This window comes from Muscardinus avellanarius (genome assembly GCF_963383645.1).
Source record: "Muscardinus avellanarius genome assembly, chromosome: 12".
Lineage (NCBI taxonomy): Eukaryota > Metazoa > Chordata > Mammalia > Rodentia > Gliridae > Muscardinus > Muscardinus avellanarius.
In genome coordinates, this window is record NC_137798.1 from 17,553,775 (window position 1) to 17,566,789 (window position 13,015).

General features: G+C 45.0%; 1 protein-coding gene across 1 annotated transcript; it reads left to right on the forward strand.

The window, feature by feature from the left end:
* Positions 1-6,252: 6,252 nt before the first annotated feature.
* GJD2 (gap junction protein delta 2) lies at positions 6,253-8,268 on the forward strand (the record flags this gene model as incomplete). Its single annotated transcript, XM_080707483.1, has 2 exons — positions 6,253-6,323; positions 7,374-8,268. 2 exons carry the CDS (start codon positions 6,253-6,255, stop codon positions 8,266-8,268), a joined length of 966 nt encoding a protein of 321 aa, XP_080563609.1.
* Positions 8,269-13,015: the final 4,747 nt, after the last annotated feature.

The following is a 13,015-nucleotide window of genomic DNA, read 5'->3' on the forward strand; positions in this document are numbered from 1 at the left end:
AGACCCCAGGCAGGCCCTTCTGCACTGTAGCTGAAGGCCTCTCGAATAGCACTGACTTAAAAGAAATCTTTTCCTGCAGGTCTAATGAGCCCCCCTGGGAAGCTCCCGATGTGAATGGGAATCACGACTTGACATAAACGGGAAAGATTATGTCAGCGGGGCTGATTTGATTCTTAATAGTGTTAATTTATTTGCTGTGATTTCACACATCTGCTTTGGCCACAATGTCATATTACATTAATCCTGAGATATTACTACACAAAGGTATAGTCTCTGTGTAAAAGTGGGTGAGAAATGGGGACTTTGTACATGTGATATTTTTTTAAAGGGATACATACCCTGTAATTCAAAGGACTAGCAGGGAGAAAATGGTAGATTTCTCCATCATTTGGATGCACAGTCTCTTTAGGCAAAGATAGAGCTTCGTATTTGGGTCCATGAAATCTCAGAGTAGTTTTGAAGGTAACAGTCTTTGGAGAGTCCCAGATTACAAAGCAAGTTACCATGGTTAAGACTATTTAAGATTAGGAGGTTGGGTAGTTTGATTCCCTTTGCAAATATTACTTTATAAGTTCTGTCTAAAGAGCAAACCAAGTGTTTCCCTGCACATCTAAGCTAAAGCTTCAACTTAGGGAAGGAGACCCAAAAGAAAAAAAGATAAAAATCACCTTGTAGCAAAGAGTAGTTGATGTCATCTGCCATTAATGTTTTTCTAAATCTCACAAGACAGGTCGGGTTTGCCCCTTCAGAAGACAATTTGACGATTTCATTAGGAAACAGATGTATGTAGGCCACTGGGGGAGATAAAGCTCAGTTAATCCTAGCTGTTTGTGAATGAAATGTTGAAGACTTTAGCACAAAGACCAATCCCAAATCGAATGCAGTCCCTCCCAGGCACACAAATCCCAAGACACTACAGATGCCGTGCTTCCCGGGGAGCTGGATCCCGGGCTGCCTTCATCTTTCCAAGGGCACCTCTCTGATGCTGCAGCCCAAGCTCTGCGTGCTCAGCATCACTCCTGGGTTAGGTTAGCAGGTGTTGGGAGCACAGGGAAGGAAAGAAGAGTAGAGGAGGAGAGAGCAGAGGATGCAGGTAGTTAGCAACACAGCTTGTTAAGGAGGAGTCCAGACCTCTTCAACTGGGCAAAAGGAGCCTCTTTCTCCTCTCCGGCTTAAGTGTTACTTATGGTCATGGAGGAGAGCCAGGACTCTTTATTCAGGGGACATGCAGGTCTCTCGGGTTGTGGGGAACAGAAAACCAGGGTAGCCATCCTATCCCTCCAACAAATACTTGATTTTCATGGGGCTAAAGACACGGTGCAAAGCAGCCCAGCATACAAGGCATGTCCTCTGCTCCTCAAGAACTCAGCTGCCAGTACAGCACAGGTCATAGACTTGCCTTCATGCTTGCAACGGATACAGAGTTCCTATGAGGTTTCACTGACCGAATATTTGAAGCTTCAAGCTAAATGGTTCACTTTATAACCTGGTTGAGAAGACACTAAAGTTTTAATCATCTATAAATATAAAAGCAGATCTAGACATGCCTATGCAGTCACTGGGATCACTGTGAAGAATTCTACATTCCATCCCTAAATTAGAAGACTCAGACTTTGACTCTGCAATTTTTCCTTCTAGATATGGACACTATTTCCCCACTCAGCTAATGCAAGTTATTGTTTATTTACACATGGATTCACAAAGCTAACAACTCAAGTTATTCTCCTCAACAACTCGAGTCACCTCCACTTGGAGGTGGCTTGGTTCCCAAGATCCAAACCATTTAAATTCTCTTTTCCACCCTCAAAGCTCACATTCTTGGCTTTTTTATTTTTCTGTACTGAGGATGAAACCCAGGGGCATTCTACCTCCAAACTACACCCTTAGCTCTATTTTTTATTCTTTATTCTTAAACAGGGTCTCACTGCGTTGCAAAAGGCCTCACTGAGGCTGTCCTCAAATTAAGATCTTCCTGTCTCGACCTCCCAAATGCTGGGATTATAAACATGCATCGACACGCCAAGCTTAAAGCTCACATTCTTTATTCATTCTTTTAAATAATTTGAGCCAGGTATTGTGGTGCACACCTCTAATCCCAGTACTTGGGAAGCTGAGATAGGAGGATTGCAGGTTCAGGACCAGCCTCACCAATTTAGCAAGACTCTCAGCAATCTAGTGAGAACTTATTTCAAAATAAAGATTAAAAAGGGCTGGGGTATAGCTCAGAGATTGAATGCCCTGGGTTCAATCCCTAGTACCCATCCTAAAAAAATTACTTTGATTTTCTTCTCAAAGACTCTTAACACCACTTTCTTCATAGCTTTTTCTTTTGCCACTTTTAAGACCTTAGGCAACCACCTAAACTTTGGGCCAGTTTTCACATCTATGAAAGGGGATGGACTTTTCTGATATCTAGGATTCATTCCTGTCCTCACACTCATGGAAGTTAAAGTTCTCAAGGTTTTACTGTTATCAAAGTCAGTGACAAGAACTTATTAATCAAACAGATGTTTAAACTTCACTCTCATAGACTTTAATATATCTGCAATGGAAATTCAGCGCCTGTATTTTTCACTTAATATACTTTAATTAATGCATTATAATTATACATCATGAATTTCAGAGTTATAGAAATAAGCATGCGTTTGGCACTTGCTGTGTTTCCCCCTGGGTTCTACCCCATCCCCCCGCCCCTAGTGCATGTTATTGGGATTGGGATTGACAATTTCACACACACACACACACACACACACACACACACACACACACACCATTATTTCCTTCATCAAGGCTTTAATTAACATACACATTCTATGAGTTCATTTGTTTTTCATCTAAAACTATTTAATACTGTAGAATGAGTTTTAAGCAGGAGCTAATGGGAAGAAATTCCCATGTGACTTAACAGAGGCTCGCCAAACAGAGAGGAATTGAAATAGTCAGAATCTAGCAAGATGAAATAATGCCCCAAGGAAAATCAGATATATCCAGCTCTACCCAGAACTTTTTCATATTTCATACAGCACTATCAGGTGAAATTATTAATTGGAAATAGAATTGATTGAGTTCAAACAAGGAAGCATAACATAGTAAGTGTAAAATAACTTACGCATGCTTTTTAAAAATAAAAATAGTTAAGCTGGGTGTGATGGTGGAGGATTGCAGATTCAAGAACAGCTTCAGCATGTAGTAAGATTTTCATCAACCTAGTGAGACACTATTTCAAAATAAAAATAAAATAGGGCTGAGGGTGTAGCTTGCAGGTAGAATGTTCCTGGGTTTAATTCTCAGTACCACAAATACATATATATATATATATATATATATATATATATATATATATATATATATTTAGTTTTCCAAATAAAATATAAAATAAGTCTGGGAGTGTAGACCAGAGGTAGAAGGCCCTGGATTTTATCCCAGCAAAACACACACACACACACACACACACACACACACACACACACACACACTATTCAAATAGATGTCTTAAAACATCTTATGTATAAGTTTTTTGTGTGTTTATACATCTCTGCTATATACACATATGTTCATATTAAAGTTTATTTCAGCCCTGCGTGGCGGCACACACTTGTAATCCCCGCGCTTAGGAGGCGGAGGCAGGAGGATCGCGCAGGTTTGAAGCCAGCTGTGCTGGCTTGAGACCCTGTTTCCAAATAAAAAATATAAAATAGGTCTGGGAGTGTAGCCCAGAGGTAGAAGGGTTCCATCCCCAGTACCACCAAAATAAATAAATAAAGTATATTTCAAAATAATAAACTAATGACTGACTATTCAGTCATAGCCTAGTGCTTAAAATTGAATTATGAGAACTTTTTTTTGGTGGTTATGGGGGTGGAACCCAGGGGCTTTTCTACCTCTGGGCTATACTCCCAGACCTATTTTATACTTTATTTGGAAACAAAGTCTCACTAAGTTGCAGAGAGCCTCACTAAGTAGCTGAGGCTGGTTTCAAACCTGTGTGAACCTCCTGTCTCAGCCTCCCAAGCGCTGGGATTACAAATGTGCGCCACCATGCACATCTGAACTACGAGAACATTTAAAGAGTGGCTTGTGCAATCTATGTCTTTAGGATTATGACCTTTGAGGGTTTGGGAAAGTCAAAGTATAGAACACAATGACTCTGAGTTGTGCAGCTTTTTGGGGGACATTTAGAGATGTTGAACAGATCTCCCTGGGGATTTTCTCACGCACTGTCTCCTGTCTTAGGTTTTTTACTCCAAAAGTGCCTGTCAGGGAAGGAGCTATACAAGACTGCAGGGCCTAAGGGACCAAGAGGTAAGCCTGTAAAACACAGCAGGTTTGAGTAGGGGGAGTCACTACTTCCTCCCAGAGCCAAGTAGATAATAAGATACCATGTGTATCTCCTCCTTGTCCAGAAGGAAACAAACACATGCCTGCGTTGGCCTTAATGTCCCCTTTACACTCTACACCGTTTCCACTTTTAGCAGACTCTTGCTCCTTCTGATGAAAAGCTGCTTCCGTCAAATGAAGGTGGCATTCCACGACAGGACCCCAGTGATCCCTCTGGTACTGAAGCCTGGGTCATGCCTTTAGACATTTTGGCAGGGGACCATGCACAGTGAGGGGACTCAAACCCACAACCTGCATCCTTCTTCCAAGTCGCTGAGCCACCAGCTACCCAACCACCTCGGCTGTTCTCAAACTGAAAGCTCACCACGGCGTGGCTTATGTAACACACATATGTGCTATCATCACCGTGGATAATTAAGGCAAGCATTCTATGCTAAGACAAGTTAGCAACCCTTTCACAGTTGTATTTTAAAAGGGTGATACCTACTTACCCATTGTGCTGTGGGTACATGTATAGGAAACACTCCCAACTATGTGTCTTCTCAAACTGACCTCTGAGCTGATTAGCAGCCTGGTGTGATTCTTTCAATTTTCCAGAGAGCAATTAAGAAGTTGCTCTAGACAGAACTGACAGCAAAATGTAAATTTAAAAACGGAAACCAAGATTTCTTGGGAAGAAAGCCAAGGCTGGATTAAAAAACAAAACAGATGGGGGTGGGGTAGAATTATGAGCCCCTGTTTCTGCTAGTAGAACACCTGTCTTCTTAAATGCAGAGTAGACCACGCCAACCCGAGGAGTACCCCCTTCTTTCCATGATTAAAATAAAATTAGCAGAATACTTGGGTTTTTAACTGAGGTGGGAGGCCTTTCACCACGGCCACCCCAGGGCTAGGCTGGCTACAGGCTTTTTACCCAGCCGGTCCCCGGGGCCAGCTTCACACCTGCGTTTACGTGGCGGCTAATACCCCCCCCCCCCAGCCTTCCCCACCGCGGTCTGATCCACGGAGTCCCCCAGCCACAGCCGCGCCAGCCGCGCCGTCCTCTCCAGGAGAGGCTTGGCAGCGCCCTCCCCCAGCCGGCATCTCCACCTAGAGAAGGAATCTCGCAGTGTCTCCCAAGACAGCCGCGAAAGGTGAGGGGTGCGCCGGGAGAAGCCGCTCGCCCGCTGGGCCCCTCCCCACCCCCCCGCCCGCTCGGGCTCCCTCCTCCCGCGGGGCCGCGGCCAGGTGAGGTTACCTGGGCACCCCAAGGGGCGCTGCGGTCCTTCCCGGCGAGGTCGCCCCACTCCCGGCAGACCCGGGCTCCTGCCCGCTCCCCCCGCGCGTCCCCGACCCCCGGGCCCGCGGCGCACCGCTCCCCGCGCCCGCTCCCCTCCGGACCTGCGTGACGCAGGCGGAGACTACTTAAGGGCGGCTTAGAGGCGGCAGCCGCGGATTCCCCAGCCGCAGCCCGCCCGTGCGCTCGCCCGGCCTCGCGGGCGGCAGCGCCAGGTGCCCGCCCAGGTGGCAGGCGCGGGCCGGTGCCCAGACCCTCCCCCAAACTCCAGCCTCGGCGGAGAGCGGCGCCCGGAGACCTCGCCCCGGCCGAGGACCGCGCACCTGCACCCGGCAGCCCCGCCCCTCGCCCGGCAGCCGCGGGACCCGAACCCGCCCCGACGCGCCGGAGGTTGGTGCCCGCGCCCCCGACCCCGCCGGCTGCCCCACCAGTCGGGGCGCACGGGCTGTCTTTCCCCGTTTCTCTCTTTTAAGTACAATAAAAGGGAGGGGGGATTTGTGGATTTTTAAAATTTTGTTTGCTTCTTTAATTGGGGGGCAATTCGCTCCCAGTCGGGAGGTGCGGCCCGGGGAGGGGCCAGGAGCGGGAACGTGCCCGGTGCTGCCCCGTCTTTGTCTGCTGCCTCCGGATGCACAGCGATGGGGGAATGGACCATCTTGGAGAGGCTGCTGGAAGCCGCGGTGCAGCAGCACTCCACAATGATCGGGAGGTAAGGGCTCTAAGCCAGCCGTCAGCGGGCCCGCCCGCCCGGCGGCCCTCGGGAATGCCTTCTCCTGAGCGACAGCCCCCGCCCCCAGACCCCCAGCCCGTGCTCTGGCCTCCTCCCCACCGCATTTGGTCCAAGCGCCAGTGTCCCCCATGTTAAGGGGTTATCCAAGGCCCAGCGACGCCCCCTCCTCCATCTACTCCAGACCAGCTCGCTCCCCTTCCCTCCCTCTGGGGGCGCGGCGGGGAGAGGGGGGAGTTCACTCTTCTCGTCAGAAAAGGGGTTGTGGGCTCAGTCTCGGTGTCTCAGTCTCCAGAGTCAGTCTCCATCCGGTTTCCTAAATAGATTCTACAAAGAAGGCAGGATTGCACTGGACAGAGAAGAGATAAAGGGAGATGGGGTTGCTCTTCAGAGGATATGAATCTTTTCTCAACAAATTTTTATGAAGCCCAAGTGATTTGTTTGTTAAAACGTACAGCATCAGGGATCTACACACCAAATTGGGATTTTAGTGAGTGTGTATGTCTATATCTATTTATATGCACACAAAACATTCATGTATATATGACTCTACATTTATAGCTATCTGTTTCTATAAAGCATCAAGTTCAACGTTTATATTGAGAATAGATTAGATAAACACACAGGTCTGTTCTTACACACCCTGTGTGTAAGGCTTGAACAGGCACTGTTTGTGCAGGTATTCTGTATGCATTTGCTATATCCAGAGTAAAAGTATTGATGTCTTTTGAGTATTTGGTGTCTCTGTACATTCTATATACCCAGATAAAACTTACAAGTTGCAAAGAGACCATGAACACTCTTGAGAGGTGTGTATACCTGGGATCCCCAAATAAGAAGTGTTCCCAGCCTACTAGTACCCAGCAGAAAAGAGACAAAAATATTCCCCAGATCCCCAGTTCAGTACCACACAGGGATGGACAGTTCCCACTCAAAGACTGATCAGACACCAGTGTGGAAAGGAGAGAGTAGGGAATTCTCATCAGTGAAGCCGCCCATGAGAACCTCTTTCCCTCCCTCTTCCTTGCTCAGGATTCTCTTGACTGTGGTGGTGATCTTCCGGATTCTCATTGTGGCCATTGTGGGGGAGACGGTGTACGATGATGAGCAGACCATGTTTGTGTGCAACACCCTGCAGCCGGGCTGTAACCAGGCCTGCTATGACCGCGCCTTCCCCATCTCCCACATACGCTACTGGGTCTTCCAGATTATAATGGTGTGCACCCCCAGTCTCTGCTTCATCACTTACTCTGTGCACCAGTCCGCCAAGCAGCGAGAACGCCGGTACTCTACTGTTTTCCTAGCCCTGGACAGAGATCCTCCGGAGTCCATGGGGGGTCCCGGAGGAACTGGGGGTGGGGTCAGCGGTGGGGGAAAACGAGAAGATAAGAAGTTGCAAAATGCCATTGTCAATGGGGTGCTGCAGAACACGGAGAATACCAGCAAGGAGATGGAGCCTGATTGCTTAGAGGTGAAGGAGCTGACTCCGCACCCATCAGGGCTGCGCACTGCCGCGAGATCCAAGCTCCGAAGACAAGAAGGCATCTCCCGCTTCTATATTATCCAAGTGGTGTTCCGAAATGCCCTGGAGATCGGATTCCTGGTGGGCCAGTACTTTCTCTATGGCTTTAGCGTCCCAGGGTTGTACGAGTGCAATCGCTACCCTTGCATCAAGGAGGTGGAATGTTATGTATCCCGGCCCACGGAGAAGACGGTCTTTCTAGTATTCATGTTCGCTGTGAGCGGCATCTGTGTGGTGCTCAACCTGGCTGAGCTCAACCACCTGGGATGGCGCAAGATCAAGCTGGCTGTTCGAGGGGCCCAGGCCAAGAGGAAGTCAGTCTATGAGATCCGTAACAAGGACCTGCCCCGCGTCAGTGTTCCCAATTTTGGCAGAACTCAGTCCAGTGACTCTGCCTATGTGTGAAATGGCAGATTTGAGGAAGGTCTGCGGGGTGACAAGTAGCCCCAAGGCTGATGAGTGCTTGCGGGTGGATATATCTGCCCTCATTTTTGTGACTCACCATTAAGATATAAGATAAGGCTGGTTAAGAGAAGAATTTGCATCAGTAAGAGAGAAGAAAATGTAGAACCATTTAACACATGTCGCAGTACTGGTTCCACATAGACAACTGGGTAGGGGGATGAGATGAGATGGAGGAGTTGGATTTCTTTGGGCCTTTCTATGACCCTTTTTGATTCTATTAACAGTGAACTCATATGGCTACCAAGTAGGACTTAGCTCTGCTGAGTGAATGGCATGAAGTCAAATACTTCATCGATATAAACCCTGTGACCTATCGCAACATATCCCTTTATTCTGGGATGCAGGACAAACATCCTTGAGGATCATTCATGTATGTTCCCCATCAGCATGACCCTTTTCCTCAACCCAGGATAGCATGCCAGCTTTTTTTTTTTCTGAACCTGGCCTTATATTAGACCTAATATGGTTTATCTGCAAGCTAGAAGGAATTACATGGGGTGCTTTGTGGAGACTGGCCATGGCAGAGGTTTGCACTAGAGCCCATCTGACTGGCTCTTAGTCATTATGAAAACCTTAGGAATGTCTCAATATTTCCAATTTTTTTAACTCAAATTGCACTGGTGCTGTTTATTAGGGGTGGGGATGGGCGGGTGGGTGGGAATTGCAATATGTAACTTCAACACTTGTGTGAGATGGTTGTTGCACTGTTAGGCATGTGTTTATGAGCTTTGGGATATTTATGCCTTCCAGCTTGTGAACTTTATATAGGATTTAAAAGATCTTTTTGGTGTTAGTATTGAGGGTGACTACCCAAGCCACAGAATTTCTAACTGGTGTATTTTACTCATTTTCTTACATAATTTTGTTGTGCAATACAGCTGCACATCATCTTGCCATGGTTTGAATTTACCTGTGTGCTCACACCAGAGACCTTAATCAGCCCATGTCAGTCCCAATTTATTATTTTATCAGTTATTTTTAAATACATATATACATCATCACTGGCTTAAAAAAAACTGGAACTAAACACTATTGGCTAACACGTGTTTACGGATGCTTATTTGAGACATATACCAAAGGTTCAAAAACCTATTGCTTTTGGACTGTGAATTTGCTTTCTTCTCTTTGCTCTTATTTATTTAAGTGCCATACTGTACCTTTCACATCCACTGTGTATTTAATTAAAGCATTGGCCAAGACTGATATTTGGATAACATGCTTTGAAGAAGCCCTCTGTTTCCTCTGAATTATCATTACCATTTTTGACTTAAATATGGACATGGTGTAATATACAACCGAGGATTTGTTTAAAATAAAGTTCTTGCCTTTTTTGTAAAATGGGAAGAGTCTGCATTTTTCTATTTTGATTTGGGTTCTGTTTATTTAAATAAATGTTCAAAAATGTTATAACAGCAGAGCATTGGAGGCAGGAAGTAGGCAATGGATGGAAAGTATCTGAGGGATAAACCAAGCCCAACCAGCCACTAGCAGATGAAGAAAGTTATGTTTTATGAATGTTTAGGAGGAAAGGATGAGATATTCCAATAGTAATGTTTACTGACTCCTTTCTACTTTAGCTCAAAATTTCCCTGCTTGTCTAAGTATATTTCTTGTAACACAAATGCCAGTACTGTATGATGGTAGCTTGCTCTAGGAGTGGAGCTCATTTTCCTTCTTCCTCTCAAGTGTTCCCCAGCATGGGCAATTGCGTGTGCTAGGCAAGCTGTTATCCTCACGATCTCTTCTGGTCTTGATGTTTAACGTGATGCTAAACCAGCAGTCAAAGAGAACTGTCCTAGGTCAGTGCTTTCCAGTGACATTTTACGCAGCAATAAAACTTTCTTCTACCCACGCTCTCTAATATGGCAACCACTAGCCACAGGTGACTGTTGAGTTCTTTAAGTATGGCCAGTAACTTTAACTGTGACACTTGCCTGTAATCTCAGTACTTGGGAGGCTGAGACAGGATGATCACAGGTTTCGGAGCAGTTTCAGCGACTTGTTTCAAAATAAAAAATGAAAAGAGCTGGGGTGAGCTTGGAGGTAGAATTCTCCTGGCTTCAATCTCCAGTACCAAAAAAAGAATATTAATTTAATTTTTTTTTGTACTGAGGACCGAACCCAGGGAAATTCTACACTAAGCTTTTTATTTTTTATTTTGAGACAAGTTATCACTAAGTTACACATGCTGGCCTTGAAACCATAATCCTCCTGTCTCAGCCTTCCAAGTACTGGGATTACAGGCATGTGCCACTGTGCCTGGTTATTGTATTTAATTTGAATTATATAGGCAGTTATAGTTAATTGCTATATATTACACAGCACAACTCCAGACTTTTAATCAATTTATTTTATTTTATTTTTTGTGGTACTTGGGATTGAATCTAGGGGCATTATACCTCTGAAATATGCCCTCAGCCCTTTTTATTGTTTGTTTTGAAACACAGTTTTGCTAGATTGGTGAGTCTCTCTAAATTGCTGAGGCTGACCTTGAACCTGTGATCCTCTTGTTTCAGCCTCTCAAGTTCTGGGATTACAAGCATGAGCCACCATGCCAGGCTTATTTTTTATTTTTGAAACAGGGTCTCACTAAGTTGCTGAGGCTGGCGTTGAACCTGCAATCCTCCTGTTTTGGCTTCCCAAGTACTGGGATAACAGGCATGTGCTGTCACACCTGGTTAAGCAATCATTTTTAATGGTTTCTTCAAAGGGATTGATCTTTCATTTAATCCCTTTCTAGCAACACCACTTTACTATTATTTTTAGCATATTTTTGCCTATATGTGATCTCATTAGTTCAATAGGCCAGTGTTCTTTGTCAATTCTTTGGCGATATTTGTCTTCTAATTCCAGTGGATTTTTGGCTTGAACATTACTGAAGCAAAATGGGATTTCCTGGATAATTTTTTGAAGATTTAAAGAAGTTTATTAGAAAGATAGAAATACAGAAAATAGGAATACAGCTCCGTACCAGACTGGCATGGAGGGGTGACTCGAAATGAATACACCCTCCTGGATAATTTTCAAACACAATTATTGTACCTTTATATATGGTAGCACCGATGCCAGTTTTAGAATGAAAATTTGTCCATCTGTAGTATAAATAAGCAGCTGAAGAGGATTATCCTTGAGCAAAGGAAGAGATTCTCCTCTGTTTTGTGTTTGGTAAGCTAAAAATGTTTCAAGACACCTCCCAGAGATGGAGGAAGAGTGTCGCCTGAGAGCTCTCAGCATATGCTTGGGTGTGAAAGAAATAGGAATTTGTGTGGAAAACAAGGTCTGTGTATTTATGCCTTGATATAGGATTTAAGAAATGGTAGTGCTTCCTGGTAGAGATACATTCCTTATCAGTGGGGCTGATCAGTTGTTTCATGTGTCCAAACATCTGCAGAAGGAAAGACTATGAATCTATTCATCAGTTATAGAGAAGGGAACACACCTTCTCTCTGTATAAAGCATCCTCAGCAGGTCTTTTGCTTTCTATCTAGTGAAGAAGAGTGTATGGATGCCTTGATAGTTTCTATAGCCATGTGGTAGGTGTGACCTTAATCTGTATTTTGTGATTATGAAACATTGATATATTTCAAGTTTAAGAGCCTTCTGCAGACCCTCTTGACCCATGAATAAGCACGTGCATGTGTGTGCATGCATGTGCACACGTGTATGAACACATGTGTTTGTGTATACACTTTTGATGCAGTACATTTGGGGAATAGCCTGGAGGGAACAAAATTAGCTTCGAGAAAGAAAAGCAGCAAGTGTACAATTTGTAACTTGTAAACCCTCAAGTGTTCAAAGGGTTAAATATCTGAGGTTAACAGCTGGACTCCACAACCTCTGTGGACAGAGGGAAATGGCTTGAAAACTGAGATAGGAACTGGGCACAGTGGCACACGTCTGTAATCCCAGTACTTGGGAGACTGAAACAGGAGGATTGCAGGCTCAAGATAGCCTCAGCAAGTAGTGAGACTAAGCAACCTAGCAAAACCTTGTTTTAAAATAAAAATAGGGCTGGGAGTATAGCTCAGAATGTCCCTGGGTTCAATCCTCAGTCCCCCTCCCCCAACACACACACACACATACAAATGAGGAGAGGGTGCTTAGAAAAATGCTAAAAATGAACAAGATTTCTTTTTATCTTTGTTCCTTACTTTGTTTATTATTGTTATTACACTGTTGCTTCTATAGGGGATTCTCATCTCACCACCTCCTTCCACTGGGAGTGTTCTTCCCACCTGTTAAAACTCAGTTTGGAGCACACGCCTGTAATCCCAGCACTTAGGAAGCTAAGGCAGGAGGATCACAGGTTAGAGACCAGCCTCTGCAATTTAGTGAGACCTGTTTCAAAATAAAGCAGTGCTGAGGGTGTAGCTGAGAAGTAGAATGCCCCTGAGTTCTATCCTAGCACCTCCTCACACACAAACACACACACAACATCAGTTTGGATGCCCCCCCCCCGCCCCAGATCCTATTCTAAATTTTCTGCAGGCTAGCTTGGCACTTCTGCTCTGAGCCTTCATAAAAGTCACTTTGCCTGTCACTTGATGCTCGGAGATGACATGTTTCTGGATCTGGATCTTGGGAGCAAGAACTGTGTGTAATGGTATAAGACATGATGGCGTATTTTTTCATTTAGGGACAATCTTATAGACTTCAAGTCTGTATAATATAGACTGTAAGTGTGCAT